The sequence below is a fragment of the Falco peregrinus genome, chromosome 4 (assembly GCF_023634155.1).
Source record: "Falco peregrinus isolate bFalPer1 chromosome 4, bFalPer1.pri, whole genome shotgun sequence".
NCBI lineage: Eukaryota > Metazoa > Chordata > Aves > Falconiformes > Falconidae > Falco > Falco peregrinus.
The window spans coordinates 77,038,174-77,064,368 of NC_073724.1; the positions used below are offsets into that span (position 1 = coordinate 77,038,174).

The 26,195-nt window shown below is 41.5% G+C and overlaps 1 protein-coding gene across 9 annotated transcripts in view; it reads right to left on the reverse strand.

The window, feature by feature from the left end:
• LMO7 (LIM domain 7) overlaps window positions 1-26,195 on the reverse strand; it is a 131,057-nt gene extending 104,862 nt beyond the window's left edge. For 5 of the 9 annotated variants that reach the window (XM_055802185.1, XM_055802190.1, XM_055802189.1 and 2 more), the window contains exon 1: window positions 26,022-26,153. In XM_055802185.1, coding sequence (XP_055658160.1) covers window positions 26,022-26,090 — 69 coding nt within the window. In that variant the 5' untranslated portion in view covers window positions 26,091-26,153. Of the gene's footprint in view, window positions 1-26,021 lie in introns of all 9 variants that reach the window. The other 4 variants (XM_055802184.1, XM_055802187.1, XM_027781008.2 and 1 more) reach the window with 3 other exon arrangements.

The following is a 26,195-nucleotide window of genomic DNA, read 5'->3' on the forward strand; positions in this document are numbered from 1 at the left end:
TCTCTCTCTTCAGCACTGCATTGGTTATTACCTGCCCTCCAGTTGTTAATGCCTTTCCAAGCTGGGGAATAAATGATCAAGAGATGAATTAATCTATGCATAGCTGTGTCTTCAGCTGGACTGCTCCCTAGTGTCCACCTGGAGCATACAAAAAGCTTGCCCTGGACAGAAAAATCAGTATGTCTTCAACATCTCCCTTAGGAAGCTGAAATAAAAAGACTAGAAGAATACTGGCAACAACACAGTTTAGAAAAGAGGACTTGTGAGAAGGCTTAGACACACCACATACAGAAGAAGGTTTGGTAGAGCTGCCTGAGCAGTCCAGTCACAGAAGAAAACCATGGTCTTCCTGCTGCACCAGAGCCTCCCTTCCCACTCTCCTCCTCACACCCATGTGAAGGGTCTGCATTTAGAAAGTGTCCTGCAATCATCCAGACTACTTTGTGCTTTAATATAGTACTAAAAATGAGAAAAGGGGAGGGAAAAAATATCCCCACGTAACTCCCTTCATGCATCCCACTGCCTCTCCCCTGACCCAAAACAACCATGGCAATCAAGCCAGGGGTTCCAAGCACCAGAGAAGGGCATCACAGGGCTGGACCCACAACATCCTGGAGATGAGAGAGGAATAACACTTGGACTTTGTGCAGATTCTTGAGAGGCTTAACATACCCAAAGATCCAGTGATTCAGCGCCCTGACAGCCAGGTGGTATGTGACCGAATGGGGTGGACAGCCACACGCCCTCACAAAGAACTTCAAGTTCAGACAGTAATAATAATAATAGAAAAAACCCACCCTGAAAACCTCTATGCAAAATCTGTCTATACCATTGCTTTTGCTAAAAGAGGAAAAAAAAGTTTATGACAACTGCAGCACTTCTGTTTCATGGGAACGAGAAAAAAAATGGTTTTACAAGCTTCAATTAAAGTAAGAGACATTACTTGAAATATTAACAGATAAAATGTTAGTGACACTAAAATCGGATTTGTCTAAGTAAGACAAAGGAAGGATTAAAGCAAACATAAACGTGGACATTTCTGCTGTAAAGGTACCAAAATCACACTTGTCTAATGTTTTAATGTATTATTTTATATTTAGTATTCCAAGTAATGCCTCCACTACACTATAATTGAATCTTTGAATATTTTGTTTATGCTCATTTAGAATAAAAGATAGATGTAAGCTATAAAAAGCCTCCTTATGTTTGTATTTCTTAAGTCTATAACTTAGTTTTACTTTTATTGTAATTCCAGGTCAGAGTATACACTGCTGATTTTAACACAGGCTGTCAGTTCACTAGCATTTATTTTTACAGGAAGGTCATATCTTAAAGAAAATCATATCTTTGCTTATGCTGATTAAGAAAAATATGCTAAAACTCCACTGCTATTTGCAAGCAGGTCCCTGTTGGGATTATTTATGTTAGTGCAAGAGAGATAGAGATACCTAACAAAACAGCCAAAACCAGAGCACACTTCTGCCCTACATTACAGTTATCTGTTACAAATCAACTTCCTTGCTCCTGGCTGCACCTAATACTTTGGTATTTTAAATATAAAATATCAAAATATTTTAAATATGCCCCCTTCTCTGGAGGGCAGCACTGGTGCTGCAAGCTAACTGGGGATCTAACCACAAGGTCTTGAAACTGCATTTGGCAGAAGGAGGAAAAAGGCATCAGATAAAAGAATATGCACACAAGAAGGAAATGCTTTAGATACAATTGCTCTTGTGTGTTTAGCAAGATTATTCACGCATGGAAGTAATTTCTTGTTATTACTGGAGATTTGTCAATCTTTACAAATTTTTCAACCTTTACTGGAAGCAGTACTTTGAGCAGCATACGCATTGAGATACGATTTGAGTCAGCTTCAGCCAAAAACTTTCACCAACATCCCCCTTTCTCACACACACACACACACGTGTGTGCGCACAGGGTTTGGGGAACCAACAGCCTTCTCACCGGGTCTCCCCTCTTGTCCCCACATGCCCTGATATTTATATTTCCATCTACACCCACAGGTTTCCAACCCATTTCAGCAGGCTTACTTAGCTCGTTAACACGGCAACAAAGGGACAGCAAGCAAAGAAATTGTGTGGAAACGACCATAAAGGCAATAAGTGTCATGTACGGAGTCTGGAAAAAAGAGTCACGACACCACTTCCCAGTAAACTATGGCACTTGGCATTAATTTCAATGCTTAAATGATGTCATTGAGAAGTTTCAGTATTATCTAGCAACAGTTACATAGAAATAATCCATTAGGTAGAAGTCAACTGAAATGAATTCTGACTTCAGCTGTAGAAATATTATGCTCTTCTCTGGAATTACAATAATTCAGAGGGAAGATTAACTTACAAGAACTCTACTGATTTGCCCTGTTCAAATCAAAATAAAAGCAAGACTGTAATGTTCTTTACTACAGTTTAGTGGTTGGAAGTTTTCAAAACTACATTTAAGTTTCAAGATCTGAGAGCGAGTAAGTAGTAGGAGAAGCTATACAGAACTGCAACATCAAGAAAAAAAGGTATTTCATGGGTTTTCTTTGGGTTTTTTTTTACTTTTAAAAATCTGAAGTTTAAAGAAATATAACACGCATGCAAATAATTATATTGGAGTATTCAAAATACACTGTACGTGTACCAAGTCACTAAGCTGGGAGCAAGGCTTCTGAAGGCTCCATTTCCCAAGTCTCACAGTGATATAACGCGTTAATGAGCTCCTATATGACAGCGTCAGACATCGCCACTGCTTCGCAGCACCACCTAATGAGAGACGCCAGGTACGACATATGACCAGAGGCTCTATGCTTATATGTAGTCCCTCTCCTTGGCAAGAGATGAGAGAAATTGCCTCTGGCAAAGAAATTAAATAATTGCAGACGAGGAAGGATGGCTATGGAGGAAACTGAAGTCCAAGGGACCCACAAAAGGATGGCGTGTATTTGGAAAGACAACAGGAGCACAACTAGAGGAGGCAGAATACCAGTCTGGGCAAAGGAACAAGGAAATTTACGCTCAGTAAGTTTTGCTGACCAACTCTTGTCTCCGATTAGGTTTTTTGAGGAATTTTAAAATGTGAACGCTGCCCTTGTAAAGGATTTAAATATAGAGGAATATTTGATGAACACATAACAAGCTACTGAAGTGTCTTCATACCTGGAGAACACACTCCACGTGTGTTCTCTGACACGAACACACTCTTGTGCTTGATCACAGAGCTTTCAGCTTTTCAGGGGATCCTATTCCAGCTACGCCTCCTTCAAGATCCTTCTGTCATCTCACAGCAGACATGGGTCCACCCTGAACAGTAGCCTACGCTACTCACCCATTATTTGTGATTACATATGTATTTTCCCCCAAGACGTAACTCCTTCACTGTTCGAGATGTATTTGCCTTTACAAAAATAAAAGTCATTGCTAGCAGAAATCGGGGATCGGGCTACCACTAACCTCAAAATCAGGACTTCACCCTACTTAAAGATTAAAGATGATATGAAAAGGCCCTGCCAGCTGTCTTTCCTATCTGAACATTTTGGTCTAGTCATCTGAGTATTTATTAAGCCAAATACACCACTAGCAAGCTCTTACCCTCCATAAAACTCTTCCACTGGTTTGCAAAACCACAGAGAGAAGAAGCGTTAGCAGCTGTTAAAGTCATAGGTGGCCCTGCACAGGGATAACTGCAACGCGTCAAAGAACTGAAGCAAAGAGCACAGAGGACAGATTGTGGTACAGAAGGGAAGTCACCAGCGACAACTGTTGCTCTTCCAAACCCTTCCAACACCTCCGCCTTCCTATCTTTCCTCTTGGACATCACTGCTTGCCACTCCACTTCTGATCAAGGCTAAGCACCAACGCAACCCAAGTGTTACTCAACCACCTCCAGCATGACACTTCCTCTGGCCATTTTATCGCTCCTCAGCAAATGCATCTTTATTTATTTAAATATTTAAGGAGCCAAACTGGTTTGACAGAGTGCTTGCCTCCTCACCTGGGCATGTTTAGAGGAGCCCAAGATAAGACTGACTGTCGTAGCAGCTCCCCAGGGTTGCTATGCACACTGCCCAGAGGTAGGATTTAATTACTAGTCAAAAGCAGCCAATCTTCCCCTTATTACAGAAGACAATTATAATTTGCTTATATTTATTATGACATCCTTGCAAAAATGTTCATGACTCTTTGTAAACAATTCCACACTCTGCCAAGGAGAGGCAGAAATTTACCCCTTCGTTTCCATATTCAACCCATTAAACATTTAAAATGCGATTCCTCAATATTTTTTTTAAAATCATTATAAAATTCCATGTTGCTGAAAAAAAAAAATCTCTTTTCCTCTGGAGAAAAAAAAAAAAGATAATGGCATATTAAATAATTAATCTGCACATGGCTTGCGCATCCTTTCGCAAAGGGAGACACTGACCTTAAGGCCCACACGGAAACACCAGGGAGTTTCCAACTTGTAGTGGGCTGGTTCACATATATTCACATAATCTCCCCTAATGCCACACAATTAAAAAAGCCACACAAAACACACTCAACAAAAGCACTGAGATGCAAGTAGGCAAACTGTACCAGAACATGTGCTATCCAGAGCTATAAAAACAGTCTTGGAAGACTACTCTATTCCATTCACGTAGTAGGATTATGCTTGTACCTTGCAGTCACAGAGAAGATGCACTTTTGGGATTATAACCAGATGCATGTAGCTTGGGCATTTTTTGTCTCTAGCTTAACTTTTTGTCTTTAAAAATAACAGTGCATTAAATGGAGATATATTATCAGTAACCCATACAGTTTTTCATAGACAGAGAATATCTAGGTCCTGGAAGACATGAGATTTTATTCTGTCATAGGCAAGATGCCTTAAGCATTTTTGGGTTTGAGCCACAATGTTTTCTATGACCAGCTGCCTTCCATGGCATGCAGACTTCAAGAATGCCTGAAGTTTTGCCTAGCAACTGAGACAAAGCATAGACTGCCCCCAATTTAAATATTTTTCTCCACACATATTGCATGAAGTTATGCCAATTTCTGCTGCTTGATCGGGTACACAGTTACCATTTGTACATGAAAATTTTTACCATTTTATTTACAGCTCAGGGGAGCAGTTGAAGACACTGTTCCTACCATAACAAAAACAAAACTGTGAAGTGCTTTTAACATCTTTATCAAAGCAGAATAATGTCTTTGGGTTGTGGGTTTTTTTTATTTGAAATTCCAGAGAGGATGGAATGGTACTTTGTATCATCGATGTTTATTTCCGATGCAAGATTTAATTTCGTTTGGGGGCATCACAAAATTATGTGTTTTATTGGACACGGGTCTTCTTAAATATTTTCCGTTAGAACAAAAAGTTTGATGTAGCTTCGGCTTGAAGCATTCAAGCACCACTTGTACGACATTTATAGACTAACAAAGGAATTATCCCATTAAGCTAAGCTAGTTGTCTTGCATCCTTGGTCTGACAGTGGCCTGTACCAGGTGTCAGCACATTCGCAGGGTAGCTAGGGAGGACACCAGTATTGTCATATTTACAGTAGAGGAGGAGTTCTACCGTTCTTTATAATTAAATTTATAATTAAATGGTAAAAAACACAGTTAGGGAGAGTAACATCTTTTCACGGACAGTTCTCTTAAATCAAAAATTGTTACAGAAAGGAGAAATTTTTGTTTGTAATATACAATAAGATGTGTATCCAGAAAAAGCTGGACACAAGCCTGACTTGTGTTAAATGCAAAGCCTTAAATCTATAGAACGCCTTTTTAACTAAATCACATAACCAGGAATATGTGACTGAAAATTCATACATCTTATGCTGGCCAATGTTCTCTAAGACTGGTGCCCCAGTTCGAGAGCCTGCATTGATACCAGGTGTGAACTCGCACAGAATCTGGGTGTCACTACAAAACTGATCTCGCATTATCTCCTGACACATTCTGACCTCTGCTGTTATAAAGTGGAATTTATTTTTACAGTCTTTTTTTTCTTCCATTTTTTCCCCTTAGAATACTGCATTCAGCCAAGTAAGAATTTTCAGTATCTGCAATTATCCAGGGTAAAGAAATTGTGAGAAAGTCACTTTTCTTTTACACCATGAAGCACAAAAATAACGTGCCCAAGCTTTTCTTCCCCCCTCATGTTCCCATCATCCTGTTTATTATAAGCTGCATATTTGACTATTACATAAATACACATACCCTGTTCTTTAGCATCTGGGCTCTACATATGCTACCAAACTGTCCCAACATCATCTGAGAATGCACTGTTTTAGGCTTTTCATACAGCAAAACCACCAAGCACAGCAATATACAGACTATCGCAAATCTGAAGCTAGTCCAACAACTGGTTTTAAGCAGTACTTTATTTTTTTATGATTATTTTTTTTTCTTACAGTTTAAGTTGCGTTTTCACTGCAAAAACGTTCTACAGTAGACTAGCAAGATGTCTTAATTACAGGCAAGTCTAGGACTCTATACTGAGTTTTGACAGTACTGGTCAGTAAAGAAATCATATTATAAATATCCTGTATATTAACATCCATGAAACTGTTAGTCTGAATGAATCATGACTATCTTGGTTGGCAAGATTTTGAAGGCAGCACAACAGCACTTTTTAAGCTAGGGAAATTTCTTTTTTCAGAGGGGAAAAGAAGAAATGGGGGTGTCCATCATGATGCTCTACTTCTAAACTTCTCTTTTCCTCCTGGATAATGTCTCCTCTCAGACCTTGATCTTGAAGATTAAGCCATGGACCTTTACTGTACTAATCACAAATGCTCAAAGAACATTTGCTCTTCCTTTCCCATCGTAACGCCTGACACACATCAAAACAAAACTGCACCTACAGCTTGCATTATTTCTGCCAGACTTGCCGATTTCCCATGGCTCGGGAGATGATAAAATATTTGATCAAATATTTATAAACAGTACAAATTTAAGACTGTATCTCCCAGTCAGATAACACTTTTGCCCAAGGAAGAGAAAGACAGCGGCACAGTGCCCAAGTCTTTTAGCGCCAAATGCTCTTTTTATCCTCATGTTTAACTAGGAAAGAGACCCTCATCTCAATTCAGCAAGTTCATCCTTACGCCAAGAACCTCTCTCTTTTAGAACTACAAGTAAGAAATAGTCTTGTTCAGTTCTTTGGCAAGATTTCCTTCTTCAAAAAAAAGTCTTTACTCACAACTGTGTAATTTCCCAGCAATACTAGAATTAATGTGTTTTTTATTGTTCTGTGTGTAACAACTTTATTTTCATCTGCATACATATAGTTAAGTTATTTACTTGGTTTTAATCACTAAAGATTTTGCTTCTGCTGGGACAAACATATGGAAGTTTGCCATAACATCTTTACTGGAGTAAAGGCAGGAAATGCAACAGCCTAATGTGAATAAACCACTGAATCTTAAAGGATCCTCAACTGTAACTACAAAACACTCATTAAAACTCAATATGGCACCCTACTCCATTGCATAGATGTCCAGGTGACAGTCTGTTAGTTTACACACACACACACGCGCGCGCACCATTCCTCACATGTTTTCTTTTGCCTGTGGTTGCAGCCACCAGCTAGTGGAAACTAAAGCAGAGCGGTCCCCCAGAACGTTACTGCAACTCCAGCAAGGAATACCGAGACTGTCAGCAAGAATGCCAAGAGATGGGTTATACAAACTACCATGAGTACCATGTAGGTTTTAACATTACAGTTGATATTTTAAAATATGGAACCACTTTAAATACAGCATGTCAAGACAGCCTAGTTTTCCACTCAAATGCTGTATTAATAAAGACAATGGCTTTGTACAATATAAGGAAGAAGCCTCAGTTCTGTTGTCTGTGTATAGAGACTACCCAACAGTACCTTGCAAGCGGGCTCAAAACTTTATTTATTGTTGTAAAGGCTATTAAGGAATCTCCTAAGTGTTCAATCAATAAAGTACTGTGTTTAGTTTAATTTTGCATTCTATCAAAAACGTGATGAGAAACTGAATATTCTTAAATTCTTGAAACAGGGAAAATGAACACAAAATTAGGATATTCCCGTACACCTCAAAATCACTTTTTTTTTCCTCCAACAGACTTGACCTCAGTTTGTAGTTAGTCACCCCCACACCCTTTTATGCAGTGCTACTGCCCTAAGTGGTTATTTACCGGATTGTATTGGTGCAGTAGCTGTCCTGCTTAGTTTGGTACGTGCTATTGCATGTATCACGCTTCAAGGCAAGACAGAAAAGAGGCTTAAGAGTATGGGGACTGGTTATTATAAAGAAGAGATGAGACTGAGGGGGAAAACTAGCAAGTTTATCAGAGAAAAAGTTGTACTAATTGGTTTAATTTGCAACAAAGAAGATTGTCACATATTAGAGAAGAAAAATTAACCGTAAGAGTTATGTACCATAGACCAGTTTGCCAGTTTTAAAGAGGTTAAAAAAAATAAATAATACCTATGCCAGCAGTGGTCTAGGTATAAGAATATCCAGTCTTACAAGGGAGTAGTCATGAACTACGTGACCTCTGAGCTCCTTCCAGCCATGTATGCTATTTCCACATGAAAGAGCTTATTACTCATTCAGTCTCATCATCTGAATACCAAACCAAGAGAAAATTCTTTGTTAAGCATGTATGCATCTGCAGGATTTAGGGCATATAACAAAACAAAGTAGTTTCAGGGGGAGTTTTGGAAATTAGGTACTTCACAGCAACTGCTCAAAACACAGGGTAACCTAGACACAAAAAAATGTCTACACATAAATCAGTTTATTTTAGGATGTATACTCTAAGTGTCAAGTCAGAAATTCAAACCGATGCCTACTATGGCCTGACATTCTTACGATAATAAAAAAGAAAACCTGTATACCCATGGTGGGGGACAGACACAAATACTATCAAGTAACTATAATTGCCAGCTCTGGAGACACACATTTTAAGTGGTACTTACACTATCATACATAACCCAAACACCAGATTCTCTAACTCTAATGTTATGGTAAAAGTTGCATAGGGAACTACAATTTCTTAGAATTTAAAGGCTAAAGTACTGGTCGCATCCAATTTAGGCTCTCTAATGAATTCTATTCCCAAAATAAATTCCTCTATGACCTGTTAGTTCTTGTCACTTGCTGGGGATGGGGAAGAAGGAAGCTCTTGGTGGTCCAACTGTGCTACTCTACTGCCTTGCTTCCCTGGAACCACTAGAGATGCCTGCAGAGAGATGGGAGGGCACAAGGTGGTAGTTCTGCTGAGGATGCTTGAGTACCACCAGTACTTTCTACATCTACACAGAGATTACAGGGATGGTGTCAGACAACAACCACCAAAAATTCAGATTTCCCTTTCCTTGACGCAGGATTGTCTTCATCTAGTAAAAAGAAGTGACCTACAAGATCTGAAGGACAAAGGGCTCCTCCTGGGCACCTCCAGTGACAGTTATGTAGAAATGAGGCAGGTACCAGTGGAGAGAAGAGCTATAGCTACTGCAGTGTTTTATTTGAAGAATCTCCAGAAACCACATGAGAAAAATAACAGAAACATATTTTTTGGAAGGGAACATTCAAATTAAGAGCAGGTCTGGACTTCACTATATAGCTTTTCATCACAGGCGCTACATGAATCCACCTGCTCAAGCTGTCATTTCAGACACACACACACAAAAAAAAAAACAAACCCACAAACCCAAAACCAACAGAAAACCACCAAGTTCTTGCCACCCTATGGAAGAAGATGAAAAACCCCACACAGCCTTGCTGCCACAGTAAGGAATGGAGAAAACACAGTATAAAAATGGAGAACCCTGGAAAATGTGCTGTTTGTGTTTGCGTTTGAGCAACAGGGGGGTGGAAAGATGAGAACAGCCACTTTTGTTGCCTACCCCATCCCCTCCACCATGCACTGATAGTGTCCAGCACACCCTTCGCATAACCCTGCATCAGGCTGGCGGTGGGGACATGACTTCTGCTACACATTGGTCTCCTGCCTTTGCCTATACCCAGCACCATAGAAGGTATACATGGAAGGCACAAGTCTGGATAAATCTATTTCCACTACTGCTTCCAGCAGCCCTGTGCAACATTACCACTCAATTCAGTGAGGTTTCACGGAAACCCAACAAGCTGAGACAACCACAAGGCCTGATGACCAAACATTTTGCGGTGATGGCAGCTGACACAAGAACCTCAAAAAATCCGAAATATGAAAGTCAAAAGCTGGTAGATGAGAAGTAGCCCTCCAAGGTTTTGTTTGGACAGAGATCTGTAGTAGTCAAGGCTTTGACATGTGCCAAATTAACACCAATATGTGTCTCTGTCAAACAATATGCCTATGAGAAGTGACCATCAGTCTTTGTATTAGATCTATCAATAGGGATCAAAGGACAGATCTGGGGTCAATAAACTGAATGGCCCATCTTTCATTTAGTGGCTTTGAAGAAGCAATTTAAAATTAAATAATGTCCAACAAAAACAACAAAAAGCTAGTTAATATTCTTGCCTACATGCAGGAGTAAGTCCACAATATAATTACCCAAAACACTTTTTTTGTTTGTTTGTTTTGGTAAAAAAGAATTCTAAGAAATATATTCAATATTATTTGAAGACAGCTTCTTCTGGAATGAAGGACTTCCCTTATAAACACTGTAAAGGCAATTTGAGAATCCCTGCAAAATATCTGCTGAATCCTTGGGAAGTCACAATTTACTGCAGTGGAAGATGTTTTCATCAAAGCTGAAAACTTTCCAAGAAGTGAAACCAGATTAAGTAGTAAACACTTTTTCTGCCTAAAGGAAGTTTTTGTGAGCAAATTTGTGATACCAACATTTCTGCTAAAAATAAAAAAAAAAGTACACGTGAAAAGCACTGCGGCAGAAAACTCCTTGTAGCTCTTTACTATAAAGTAATTTTGCAAAGATTTTTGTGCTACTCAAAAATGTATAGCAGTGTTCAGATTAACCGAAAATAACTGACATAAAACAATAACTCAGTTCCTTTCTGTGTCTTGATCCTATTTTTCACATAAATGAAACATTTATGAAATTCATAGCATCTGAACACCAAATACACATTTTTTCCATATGACATAGTGAAGGCTATTTTAAGATGCTGGAATGTCATTAATTTGTGCCCCTTAGCTCAGCAATTTGTAAATGATTAGCTCTAGGACACCAAAACAAAGTAAAGCCTGTCTAAGCCCATTTTATCCAACTACTAGTATTTAAAGATCTAATGCCAAAGCCCAGCATATACACTGTTTATCATAAAACTGAAAAGGAAGCCTGATGTATGATGCATACCTACAGGACAATAAGAACAACTTTTTTTTTTTTTTACTGTTTTTTTTTTTTCTAAGCCTAAAGCTTGACCCTTTCAGTTTCCCAAGATTTCAAGCTATTACCTACATTTCTGATGTTAACAGAGCCCCTGAGGAGCAAGCTTTGCTTGAGATGTTTCTGTCAAACCTTTTTCCTACAGTGTCTCTAGGAGGGGTGGGAAAGAAGAATACGATGAAGCAAAATATTATTAAAAATTGTTTCTGGTTACAAGGGATATCTGTATTTAATGGCAGCCTCACACCCTGAAGAAAGACTTGTGCTATCAGGTTCCCATTCCTGTTGAGCTTTACAGGAAACAACAAGTCCTTGGCCACTGTGCTGCACAAAGGGTTACAGGCCTGTGGCAGCTCTGGTCTCTGGAAAAGCCTTAAACTCTCACAAGGGTCCCAAACAAAGCTAAAAATGAAATTATATGGTGAAAAGTGGGGAGCTCCAGAAAGTTTATGACAGTTTGACTCTAGGAGAAAAGCTCTGCCAACAGCAGACGGCTCTGAATGGGGTAGCAGGCACTACTTGGTGTTTGTTTTTTAAAATCGATGAAACAGAACACACCTACCACTTCTCTTTTCATTCTGAGCAATTCATTCAGAGTCAAAGCTTTGGTCTGAAGCTTAAGGTCTTTCATTTTATTTAGGTCTGGGCTAGCCATAAAGGAGCAGTGAGAGAGGTTTAAGACTGGCAACATCATTCACCAGGAAATTCGAGTTACCTGCTCTTAGGCACCTCTGGAGTACACTGGTTTCAAGTTCTTCAAGTTTGAGGAAAAAATCCAGACTTCAAAAATTCCTTAATTAATGACTTGCTCTAACTTGACTTTAAATGAGTTTCATCACTATGAAGGAACAATTAAAAAAAAAAAAAAACACCACCAAAAAAACCCACAAAAAAGTTCAGCGCCACCTGGTATTTTAAACTAACAGCTTTAAAATGGTATTTTACCACCTAACCAAGCCCCACTTTAAGACACAGGACCTTCAAACCAGACTTTAAGAAAAGAAAAAACAAGCCGTGACCACACTAACACAACCCTGAGGCTTGGGTAAGGAGAGAGGCTGAAGATCCCCAAGTGGCGGTGAATGGTCCTGCTCCCGGCCAGCCCCCCTCTGCCTCCAATCCAAACATTTTGATCAGATAATTTTAACTCACATACATATAAGAATGAGTTTTCACATTGATTCTAGAAGTCTTCCTTACTCAAAGGATGCAGAAGCCAAAGGAACATATTGGGGAAGAGAAACTTTGGGAAAGGATGATCTAGAATCCTCCACACTTTAAGACACAGAGAAGTAAAATTTAAGCATCCAATTTCCAACTTCAAAAAGAAATAAAAATCTGAGAGCTCATTTTCATTTTGAACAGTTACCTGGAAGTCCTTATCCATCTAAAAGAAATTTTAATGAGGAAGGTATGACACTGAAGCACTGAAACCCATGCTAAATAATTTCCATAACCTCAGAAAAGATATTTCAAGTTTCTTCTCCCTGGCAACTGTTTTTATCCCTGGTTGGAAATACTTCCTCTCTGCTTTGTGCTTAAAGAAAAAAAGAAGTTTAAATACACAGGCAGGTGGCTGTAGCAGCTCTGAATTGAGATGTTCCTGTTTGCCTCAGCTGGGCAATCTCCTAACTGATGGGTGCCACTAAAGCAATCAGGTTGTTTAACATCCTATGCAAATTACTGGAGATGAATGCTGAAATCCACCAGCACACATACAGATGGAAATTAGCAAAAAGCAGCAATATGGTAATTCAGCATGATGCTGAACTTAACACAAGCATCACTAAAGGAAATCAACAGGACATAGGAAGGAAGACAAATTTTGGGACTGCAGTATGAGTTACAGCAGAAGTCCACATGATGATATTCAAAACAGAAAATCCCACTCCACAGACTAGTTTTTGATCTGGAACAAAGAGTCTTTACCTGCTCCAAAAAAAAAAAAAAAAAAAAAAAATCCCACAGAAAACCTCCTCTAGTCACGAGTACATCTTAAAGTTGTTGTGGCAGACATTCAGTACTAATCACCTTGAACCTTCTCCCCCACAAACTTAATCTCTGTGTAGTTAAACAAATACTAATAATTGAAAAGTACACAAAGTGATTTTACTAAGGGGGTAATTAACCATTTCAGTTTAGCAGCTGATTTTTAGTTGGCATTAAACCAACAGGAGCTTAAAAGAACCTATTATACACGGATAAGATCCTGAATAACCGAGTAAGTTACTAGTTGGCAGTTTGATGTGGCCCCCGGACTTCAAAGGCCCCTTTCATAAGAAAGCAGGACAAAGGCAGAAGGGTCTTTATCATCATTTATGGTAAATATGATAGACAAATCCACTACATACTAGAAAGGTGATGCAAGGAAAAGACTGAACTTAGCATGAGCTTCATCAGCGTTTCAGGAGCCCTAAACTACCCAGTAGTTTTTTTTCTGATTGGAAGATGACAGTAATTTGGAAAGGCAACAACAAATAGTTCAGTAGCACAGAAGGACTCAAAGTTTCTGCTACTTTGCCGTCAGCAGATGCCTGGGTGGACACACCACCAGACTGCAGCAGAGCACATGCCCAAGTGTTCCCTGACACTTTAAGTCAACATGTCAGAGCCCCCCACCCTGGGCACACACGGCTCAAACCATCTTCATTCCTACTGCTCAGCCTTAAGGATTCCTACCGCCCTAGGAACACACAGGCAGACAGGCAAAACTGACAGTCCCTGGAGTCAGCATTAGAGGAACCGCATGTTAAGGTCTAATCACGAAGTACACACAGCGCTGATAATTAGGCCATGTAGAAACGTAAGGATTTCCCCCTTACCAGTATTCACTGATGAAAAACCAGCAAGGACAAACAGCTTAAAATCAACGCAGTGTGAAATGAAAAGTACAAACTTCTAAGTGGAAAGCTGGCTAATGTAATCTTCACAATTACCATTTAATTTAAGAAGCAGATCAAAGAAGTGCATCATTTACATTTTCAAACATTAAGTTTTAAAGATCAAAGACCTCTAATATTTCCAGACTGCGTACATGTGAGTAACATAGTTAATCAGTCTATGCAGAGGAAGAACATGAGCTGCTCCTTCGCTCCGTGCAGCAGTTCCCCCATTGTCTGAGGCTGTACAAGTGGTATCTGCAACAAGCATCATCAACGAGCACCCGCTGGCACTATATATAAATAGAAGCAAGGGGCTCCAAGGTCTGAAATAGCATTACACCAGTTTTCTGACTGCTGGAGAACCCTCTCCCTGAAACTAGCTGCTGCTTCAGAAATTTTTTTCACAACTCCAGCCTGACAGCTATAATTTAACAGTGCTTCTACACTGTTCCAGAGGTCATTAAAAGACTTCACTTTCATTGCAGTGTTTAACCAAAACCCTGTTTTCATGACAGTGCTGGAGCCTAATTATGCCAAAAAGTTAAACAGAGAGAAGTGCACCATGTAAATGTTCCAAAACATGTCAGTGTAATTCTACATAGAACTGAAAGAGCAGCAGCAGAGGTGATGTTTTAATGACTACTGGGAGCTGCTGCAACACAGCCTGGTCAAATTCAGCGTAAAGTAGAAAGTGTCCTGGCACTTATATCCAGGAAACATACTGTTAGTTCATACTGAACACTCATGCCTACTTCTGAGCACCTCCAAAAAAACACAGCTTAGAATCGAAGATTAAAACCAGATTTTTCTCAGCAGAAAACCAGAGAGCATCACGGCCATAAAACCTATGCTAAAAAACCAAAACCAACCAAAAAAAAAAAAAAAGATCATTTAAACTGAACCAGCAAAGAGGAGCTGCTCAAGGTAGTTGAGAAGATGGCCAAAACTCCTCTTACTAAGTTGAGGAATGTGACAACGCCACATGTGTAAAGTGCAAGTGTGCAGTGATGCTCAGTACCTAACTGCCAGTGTTACAATAACGTTCAGTCCCCGGAGCCTTCCTCATTGTACACCAAGATCTTCAATACACCAATGCTGCCCAACTGTCTGGTCCCAAACCCAGGATAGATTATTATCTGCATCTCCTTCACGTTACCCATTTCCCCTCCGAATCACAGGATTATAACTATTTCAAAAGTATATGGGAGGGGATATATAATGCTAACACATATAGGCTTTAATTCTTACAATACGGCATTACGCATCTGTAACAGGAGAGAAAGCGGCATACAAAATCCACATACCTACCTCTAAACACAACAGGATTTAAAGCAGCTTTCTCGAGAGAAGCTTCTCCAACAGACACTTCTCACAGTAAGGAAGTTGCATTCTATAACTAAGACTATCAAGCTCGAGAAAGATGAATGGCTATTACACTTTTACAATACTTGTAAAATACTAGTGCTGTGGGAAATGGTGGGAAACAGCCTCGCTGAGACACAGAAGAAGTTACATAGAAGCAAGTTTCGTACTTCTTGCATACATCTTCTCCCACAAAATAAAAAGGTGAGCAATGTCCAGGCTCTTTAGATTAAGAAAATTTTGAGTTGTGTCCAGCTGCAATTAACTCGTAGCATCCTAATCTCAAAGGATATTTCCGTTGCATAACGCTGTGGGTACTCCTGCCAGACCTACACTGGCTCCCATGGATTTCTGCGTCACAGCAGCCACACTGCTTCCAATTCCCAGCCTACATCAGGTAGGCAGACACAGTCAAAGCACTTAAAGTTCTTAATCTGCATCTCTGTCAAAAATTAAAACCACTATGCGCAATCTAAGCAACGTTATAGGCATTGGTAGATGAAGAGGTTGGTAAAACTGGTGTATATAACATCTGCCTCCACTAGCAGTCTGCAGAAGAGTGCCCCTTCCCAAAGGGCAACATCTATTGCCTACCTCAAGAAGAAGCAAAGACACATACACTTCTTTACCCGAGCGGAGACGCATGTGCTGAGGTTGGGATGAGAAAGATCTGGAAATCCAAATCTCTTCTCCATATCCTCCCCCCAGGAGCAATGTCTGTTAAACCGATCCTGCACTAGGCTGATCCATTCCCAGATTGTGCAGTAGTGCAAGAATAAAGTTAAGACATGGCCAAGTTACAGCCACAGCACAGCTGGGTTAGGGATAACACTCTAAGGACATGAAAAACATAAGACCAAGGTGAGGAATGCTGGCATACCTTTAAAAACAGCCGAGACACACCAATATCCTTTTCATATTTCAGTCCCCCATATCTGAAAGGTAGCGTGACATTAGAGATCTCTCCTACTCCCCAAGAGAAAACCTCCTCTATCCTACCTCCGCAGCTGATCACAGAGGAGAGAAAGCAATCAGATGAGTCACCGCTGGAAATCTGCACAGCTGGGTTGTATCTAACCCATCTATGCACCAGACACAGGAAACCGAATTACTGCCAGCCTCCCAACCGCATCTGCTTAGGCACTGGAAAACGCTGCTCCGACTTTCGGCTTTGATTCCGTGACCAGTAAATACGGTTCTTGCAAGAGACCTGCCTGCATGCAGACAGCAAATCTTGTGGCCAAAATGCGTGTGTTAAGTCTTTTGTATTCTGACAAAATTAACCATTATATTGAGAACCAGACGTGATTTAATAGCACCATTCTTTTTAACTATGATATATCCAAATAAGTTTAGGAAAAGAACATTCACCTTTTTACTGTAATTTTCAAGGGGAGACAGTTTTCACAAGACCAAAGATTCTACTGGAAAACGGAATGCCACATTTAATAATAATAATAATAATAAAAACCACCAACAAAACATTTCAGAAATTCTTAGCTGCGGAGGTAAGAAAGGGAAGAAAATAAAAAAGTTACCATAGGTACCCACATACATGCATTTTTCAGCATGAAAAAAGATAAAATAAATGTAATAAGACACTCTGAAATTCAGAACCATCTGAGACTGTATTCTCCCAATCTTTCAAATGACAAAAATGCAAAACAAATGCCAAAGAAACAGATTTTAAAAGCCAGTACGTTCTACAAAATTTCATAATTTAAATACTTACAAGGTAAGAAATTCACTCCAGTAAGAAGAAAAAAGGACTTATTTACAAATAACCTTAGGTGTACATTTCTGCTCTTCCCTTTCCAAGCCTCTGTCATTTCTCCACAGCTGCAGCTCCCAACCCCATCCACTGATACCTGACATGCAGAACTTCCTGGAATCTTTAACGATGCTCTCAAATGAGATTACAGCCTGCGTCTGCAAGACCTACCCCAACGTCACAGGGGACTTTTGGATTTTATCAGACACATGAAAGCCAGGTCGTTAGTGAGCAACCCAGTCTGTGCATTTTAATGGGCATTTGTCTCTGAAGAAGATTCGTCAACACGAAAGACTCGTAGTTGTGAAGCAATACCCTCCTGAATAATCATCAAGTCGATGTTTATTATATCAGGGATTTTTCCCCCTCCACAGCACCAGGCAAATGTCTGTGAAAGATACCCATCTACACCTGGAGCTCATGCCTTCATCCTCACCCCATTTTCATTCAGTTCAAACACAAGCATCTCCATGCAACTTTTTTATTGAATGCCGGGAACTCGCAATGAGGATGCCAACGTGATATTTAAAAAAAATATATATATATATACACGAAGGTAAGACCTTTGTAGTTGGTTCAGATAGTTGATGTCACTTTTTACAACTCCTTCTATTTGCAAAAGAACCTGCAGTCAAGTGTCTGGCCCATTTTTGCTCAGGAGTACATTTTCAGGTGCATCAAAAAGGTACATTTTGTCAGTGGCACCGTTTAGGCAAGCGGAGAATGGCAACACAAAGAAGAAAAGCGGTTTTTCCTAGAGAAGAAACACAGTAATGCCTAGCTCTGTCCCCAGTTTCACCTAACCTGAAATAGTACCCAAAGAAGCATTTCAAGGCAGTGCAACAGCTGTTGCTACAAGCCCCCCCCCCCCCCCCCCCCCCCCCCCGTAGCGCCAAACCGGGATCTTAATTTTTCTTCCTCTTTTCCACAGTCACTTTGACATCTGGCTTCATTTGCTTCCATTCTTTATCACATCGTGATTTACTAGCAGACATGGTCATTTGGCCACATAGAAAGCCTCAGATCAGACTCCACAAGCTAAATTTTTCAAATTCCTTCCTGAAGGAAAAAATAATAAATAAATACATCACATATAGCAGGGCCAATAAAGTACTTCCAGGAAAGAATTTGCAAATAACAGTGAAGATTAGATCTGGGATTAGATTGCCCTCCTGAAAGCCAGATGGCCCAAAACCTCTGAAGGACCATCTCCCAACAAACGAAACCCCAGTGAGACACGAGGGCTGCTTCTGCCATAGCGGAAGGCAGTGCATAAGCATACAAAATACTTTCAAATGCTTCGGCCCAGAAGCTCCTGGCATGCTTTCTATTTAAAACAGGGCCAACTGTATTTATAAGCCTTACGAAATTCATCCTGAAGAAGTTATTAATGGCTAGAAGCCAGCCTCCCTAATTCAGGTGTCTAACTTATACCTCGACCCCAGGCACCCAGCGAACAGCTCCCAAGTCATGTAAGGAAGAGAGCCAGGCAACGAGCAGAAGCAGGTGACTTGAGAAGCCTCCAGGGAAAGAGATGGCTTGTCTAAATTCAGGTGTCTGCCTCTCTTCATCCCACTAGCTTGGCGGCAATCCAGCAGCAAGCTGCCACCAAAAGACCAACTCCACCAACACCACCACTTCCCTGGCATGAGCACTGGTGCCATCTCACCTCCCAGGAGCCAAGCGGGTACCAAATTCCACAAAACGGGCTGACTTCCCATTGTCAGATGGATGGAAAACCAGATCACTGGGAGGATCAGACAAATGCCACTGCCATCACAAAAGGAGGCATGAGAAGCACATGCCAAGCACAGGAGCTTCAACAACACCTTGCTGTTATAATGTCCCAGTGCTGACACAAAACCGTGTCGCTGTGGGACATGCCCTAGGAGGCAAGCTTGGCCCAGCCAACAGTTTTCGCTGTCTGTGCTTAGTTGAATTGATCCCAGCCTAGATATCCCTTTAAAGCTGTGTTAGATGACGATGATTTTGACTTTTTTGGCCAACACAGTAAAAACTATTTCCCAAAGTTAGTATATCAGGTTTCTTTTCTAACAGTAATGACTGAAAGCTGAATCATGTCCAGAAACAAAATTTAGGGCTTTCACATGAGCTGGTACAAAAAAAAAAAAAAAGTCCCAACACATCCATCACTGGCAAAAAAAAAAAAAAACGGGGGGGGGCGGGGAAGGCAAGTCTTATAATCCTCATGCTCTTCTATGATAATCCCAGATGTTTTGTACCACAAATGCAAAACACTGTTGAAATTCAGTTTCTCTACTCAGTGTAACACAAATGAAAGTTTTACAGCTAAATATCCAACTGGAATCTAGCATGCTGTGAGTCACATCCATACATCTTTTCATTGGAAAAATAAAAATTTAGCACTATTCATAAACACTAAATTTACAACTGCTTGCAGAAGCTCACAGCATGAGGAACCAAAAAAACTATTTTGAAGTATCTCATTCGCTACATTCCTTTGAAGTTAGATTTTTACTTGGATTGACAGCATTCAGATATGTGAAAAACAGCAAAACCAAAACACTCCTCCTAAGGTAATTTGGATAATAAGTTAGGTGTGTCAAACACACCTTAGACCAGCAGAAGCATTTCTAGTACACTGTGTCTGAGAGCACATGCTGTTTTTCATTAAATTGCTGAAGCTGGAAAGACCTTTTTAAAAATTATAGTTAAGAGTTACATTAGTCTCATTAAGCAGAAAAGGTTGGGGGTTTTGTTTTGTTTTAAAAACCAACTCCTCCAGAGGTGGATAAAGGAACTCTAGAGAGGAGGAGTGGTAGGTACAAGGAACAGCTGGAATGTATCTGGTTCTTACAACACAATAAAACACAAGTGTTTTCCAAAGCTCAGCAAGGTCACCGTCTAATGTAATACACCCAAGTGCTCTTTAAAAACAAAAATTTGGACAAAAAAAAAAAAAAAAGTGTTTGACAAAGAAAAGGTGCTAAAAGGCAGCCCATAAGCAATGAAGGAGGGGAGCATGCTAAACATGGAAATCATCATCACACCTCCTCCCCAGACTATAGGTGGAAAAAAACATATGACCTCAGAAAACTGAATAAAGGATCAGGATACAGTTCAAAACACAAACAAATAAAAAGACAGGAGGAAAAGAACAAAAGTAACACCACAACTAACCGTAGCTTGTAACCACAAAACACAGAACAGAAGAAAACAAAAGTCCAGTCAGAACTGTCTGTAGATCCCCTTAAGGTGCAATGCATTTCCCCAGTATGGAAGACTTCCCCACTTCTATAGTCAACAAGTTAATTCCTCCTCTTAAAGCGCCTGCAGATGCCGTTTTCATGCAAAATTTTAAAACAACTTTCAAAACTACAAAGAGAAGCCATCCACAAAGGAAACTACACTGTGAACTCAGCTCAAAGCTATGCATGCCCATCGCACAGGACTCTGTGAAGACAGACTTTGAGACAGACTTTCCTCGACTCTTAAGAAATCCAAATACAGACTTAACTTGAAAAAAATATATAAACCCACCTTGCAGAAACCAGGAAACAGATTTTACTCTCAAGCAAACTGGTCCCATGTTTCTCTCAAACATATCACCACATACACCACAGATACCTTTCTTGAGGTCCCAAAGGAAGGGGACAACAAGGTAACAGAATAGTATGCAGCCAGATAAAACAGTATTAATGTCACCCTCTCCCTCTAAAACATTATTGCTAGCCCTGTTATATGATATTTTGCTACAGCGCTTTTGTAGTCTGCAGCCAGTGGAGAACATTATTTCCAGGATTTACATTTCCAGATTTACTTCACAGCATGTGTATTTATGTATCAATTCATATTTCTATATTAATTGGATACACTTAGACTTATTCCACGCAAGGGCTCACTGCCAAGTATCAACACACAATAATGAAATATTGATGCATCCACCTAAAGGAGGGTTAAATACATCCCGTATGTAGATGCAAGCCAGGACTTTGGCAGCTGTGCTGTAAGAAGTTCTCCAGAAACCAGCCCACCCAGGTTTTATGACTTGACAGAATTACCCAGTATTCGACACAGTTTAGGCAACACAATATATAGATTCTGACTTTTCATTCACCCGTTTTTCATTCTGACACCCATCCAGGGCATCGACTGGCTCTCTACACACTATCTGAGAATACCTTACCCAGAACTGAGGAAAATCTTTCCACAACAATTATGTGAATTGAAATGAAAGTACGTACGAGAAGAGGATTCAAACAGTAAGACGAATCTTCTGTCTCTACAGTTATTCCTCCCATGTGCCATACCAGACTGTATGCATTAGATTCATGCTTGGGGGAAAAACAAACCAAAATAATCACAGAGGTAAGATCTCTATGCAAATACAGGGAAAACATCAGTGCTAGACCTCTTGCTGCATTTGCAGAAGCCATAAAAGCGTACAGTAGAAATGCAGACTTCGAACAGTTTCAACAAATAGAAACATTTGGTGACCACATGTCAGAGACCATTCACCGGATTTGACTGCTGCACCATTGGTCTAAACCAGAAGGTTTCAGTAAGTAGTCTTGGCTCTCAAATTTTATCCTCTAGCTCACTCTTCCTACCAAGCTACTCCACAAATCTGCTTTTTTAATCTTCTGAGCAGGCAGGGGGTAGGGGTGTGTGTCTGTGTGTATACACACATTTGTTTTTTTCCTGGAAAAAGACAAAACCACAAGCTCTCAAATAATTTTCCAACATCCAAAATGTAATAGATAGCTTTAAACCACGAAGGAAGGCAGTTCTGGACTCTGAAAAGCAGACTTCAATGCAATAATGAATGAAGTTGTTAGCATACACCACAGCATTCAAATAAATCAGGCTATTTCACTACCTATTTAATGGCCATGGTGGACACGAGCAGCAGAGGTACTTCTAGTTGCTATCCAGACATACCGGGCTCTTTTCCTCTAACGCCGTCTATTGAAAATGAAAAAAACCTTATCTTGCCACAGAAATCCCAACGGTGAATCACCTCTCTCCATCAACACTGGGTAGTGTTAGAACTAGGAAGGACTTCTGTTCCCCTGCGGTGTCCCTACATGAGGGACAGTCCCAGGACTAGAGAGTCCTGCTTGTGGCTCTGAGACTGACCCTCAAAGATGGTGTCAGATGAAATCTGTAGCTCTCAGAACATCCGACTAACAACTCTAGATCAGTTATTAAGAGAAGAAATTCAGCTTCCAAGAGGCCCTGTAATAGCATGTGATATTAAGAGTTACTTGGCCCAACACCTCTTTTTCACTTCAGTGGATTTGTGAAGGTTGCTCCACGTGCTTTCCTACAGCTTTGCTCCTTCACTCCAACAATTCATTCAGGCACACGCTCACTGCCCACCTTCCCTCAGATGGGATCTGTACCTTCAGCTACACTGGGGGAAAAAAAAAAAAAAAAATTCAAGTGTTATTTGCCTCGGGGCACTCTAACTAAAGATTTACAGACTTCGTGGGTCAGGTTTCAAGTTGCTTTAGCAAACAATTTCAAACCGTAGACATTCACCTGAAGATGAGGGTCCACTTAAGATACAGAATGGGAATCAAAAGCTGACGCGCTTTACAAGAAAACCTCACATACTCTTCTTTCCCCCTGAACGCCTAGAGGGGCATCACCCCTAAAACGGTGAAGGGTGTTTTGGGGGCGAGGGCCCACGTCTCCCCTTTGTTCACAAGGATGAACTTCGTGGCGGACTGCGGAGAGGAAGAGGCAGGCTGCTCTCCCACATCCTGAGGCGGGGAAACAGACTCGGCAGTCTGGGATATTTAATAGCTGGGGGAAGAATGCTTCGGTTTGAAGGAACAGCTTTTGGCTTGCTTAAGTTATAATATGGAACAGAACACAGTAAAACAGCTTTAACCCAGCTATTTCTAGCTTTGGCAAACAAAGCTCTACCTTAGAGAAACTATTTCTAAGTTGTGGTGTCTCGGTGTTTTATTCTGGGCTCGGCACACACCATCTGCCCAGCTGAGGTGCTAAGTAACGGCTGAGTTTGACCAGCACCAGTTGTTACAGGCAGAGCTCAGAAGACTCCAAAAGTCCCAGGTGCAAGTCCCAACACCACTATCTGGAGAAGGGGCACCTGAAGAGCTTGACTTTTGCACAGTAAATGACAACTCTTTCCCCAAAAGAGGTAGATGTCCTCAACAGCTAGCTCTCCCAGGGTGACTGCCTCCAACGAGAGTAACCGATACGGAGACAAGCGACACAGTCCCCCCTCCCAGCTCACTGCGGCACACGGAGCACAAGGCTGGGGACTGTGCCTGAAGAGGTCTTTGCACGGAAAAGGCCACAGACCTGCCTTGTGTGCATGACCACAAACGGTACCTCAACGTAAACGTGAATTAAAGGACAAAGACTTTCATAAACTAACACTAGCTATCAGATGCAATTTTTGGTTGCTACTACTCTTATTCATGTTGTTGGGTTTTTTTTGTTTTGGTACAGCCTAAGAACTAGGATCACATGTTTGAGCTCCCACCAGGCAGTGGCTGCCATACAGTATGGAGACTCCAGCTGGGAACAGGAGGAAGAAGAACCTGGCCAGGACAGAATCTTCTCTCACCAAAAGCTTCAAGAACAGATGAGGTGAAAATTTTTGATGGTTTTGGGGTGGGTTTTTTTCCCCCTTGAGATCTGACAAATACAGCTGCTCAATCCCCATCACAAAAATCCCTCAGCTTCAAGGTTCAAGCTCAGGTCTTCCGAGGTTTTTTTAAATCTCAGGAGTCTAAAAAGCTCTGTATTGAATACAGAAATACGTTAACACATGTCATTAGCAAAGGGAAATAGTAACGGTTTACAAAGAGATTTTTGCTTGTTCTTTTAAATACATAGTAGCTAGTGTTTGTATGCTTTAATCTTCCTCTAATGTTAGGGGGGAAGCTGGCACACAAAAGCTTTCCAAAACACAAGAACTTCAAGTTTGTAAATATTTGGAAATCTGCCTCATCTTTAAAACTAACTGCTTAATCATTAGGACTCACCAAGTTTCACCCTCAGTCAAGCACACACCACTTCGTTTCACTAGGACTTAGGAAACCTCGGGACGTATCTCGTTACTCTGAAAATACCTTTACAAGAATGGAAACGGTGGGTCTTGCCTTTTTAATCCATCTGGATTTAAAAAGTAGAGACACACAAGGGACCCTCTGAAACCACATTTCATAGTGAAACAAGTATTTATATTTTCCTTCAACATTCCGGAATTCATAACATCCTGTTTATCGATACCTTCAGGTTTTTACGTTACTCCATTTACAGCAAGACATTTCTCCAAGGAGTAAGTTCAAAGGTTACTTTAAAATAAAAATAGCTTTCACGTATCAGAAACAAAGTACAGCCACACCAATTAGATGGGGAAGGGGTAAAGCTGAAGTGTGTTTTCCACTACACAAGCAGTGCAGGCTTTACGCTGCCATGGCTTCGCTAGTGCTCGTGCTCCCTTGTGCTACCGGCAGGCAGGGGCAGCCTTTCGCTGGAACAGTACAACCAGTATCAAACGAAAATTAGTAATAATTAAGACAAATCCCCAAACCCTTAATAGGATTTTCAAAGACAACGTTACATCACCTTAATGAAACTATTTCAGGTAAGCTTTGCCAGTTTAAATAAAGCAATGCAAGAAACGTATACGCGCGAGAGGAATGCTTTGATTACCTAAACTCACAGCTGGCTCTTACAAAATCGGCGCTCGGGGAAGCCAGGGCTGCTGCAATTACCTACGGTCACGGGTGACACTTACAAAACCGACGCTTGTGGAAGTCATTTGCGATACCCCTGCCTACAGTGCTGTTGGTTCAAAGTTCTCAATAGATTTTAAGCACTAGATGTCATCGTTTTACAGAGGAAACAAAGAAGCCTGGACTCGGGTCTCGACAAGCTTACAAAGACGAGGGGGTAAAAAGTTACCAACCAACCTTCTTCGAATAGTTACTCCTCCGCACGTTACCGGCATGGCATTTCTGACAGCAGCAAGTTTCATCTCAAGCGAACGGGTGCAAAGGCTTCGTATGTTAAAACACACACGAACCAGCACGGCAAAGCCACCCTTAAAAACCACGCGACGAGCTAACTCTAAGCGAGGCTGTTCAACCTTCCTAACATCTCTCCAAACAGCCTCCACGCCAGCAGCCTGCTCCCCCCCCATACCCCCCGTACCCCTGTGTGCGGCCCCTCCCCCGCGTTAGCACTCACCGCGCCCCCGGGACTCCGCCAGGCTACAGAAACAGGTACCCGCACCCAGCGCTACGTGCGGGCGGGCACCCGCCTTTGCAAACAGGAGGAAAGGGCTGTAACTTCAGGTTACTCGCCGTCCTGGACGCTCCCGAGGCAGGGAGAAGCAGCGTCTTTAATTCCGACCGTCTCCGAGCAAGCGCTGGAGAAGTAACTGCCAAGGCGGCAAGGAATTACAAGCCTTAATGACAGGAGGGGCAGCTCCGCCGGCCGTGAGCGGAGGGTTTGGGGAGGGGGGCGCCGGCCACACCGCAGACGGATCTCCGCGAGCTTTCGCGGCGCGGTCCAGGCACGGCAGCAGCCCGCAGCCGCCCACAAAGAAAAGTTTGGGACCCGCGTCCCCGCAGCTCGCGCCCGGCAGCGGGACCCCGGGAGGGGACCGGGGCCGACAAGGGGGCGACGCACGGAAGGGCCGAGAGACGCCTCACCTCTACCCATCGCCGAGCCTCGGCGAACGCCGCCTGGCAGTCGCACTCCGCGTCCTCTCTCCCCTCCATGACCGGCAGAGCGAGCGAGCGAAGGCGGGGCGGGGGGGGCCGTGGCGGCGAGCGGCCGGTGCTGGGGTGGGGGCCCGGGGACCGGCCGCTGTCATTCAGCTGCCG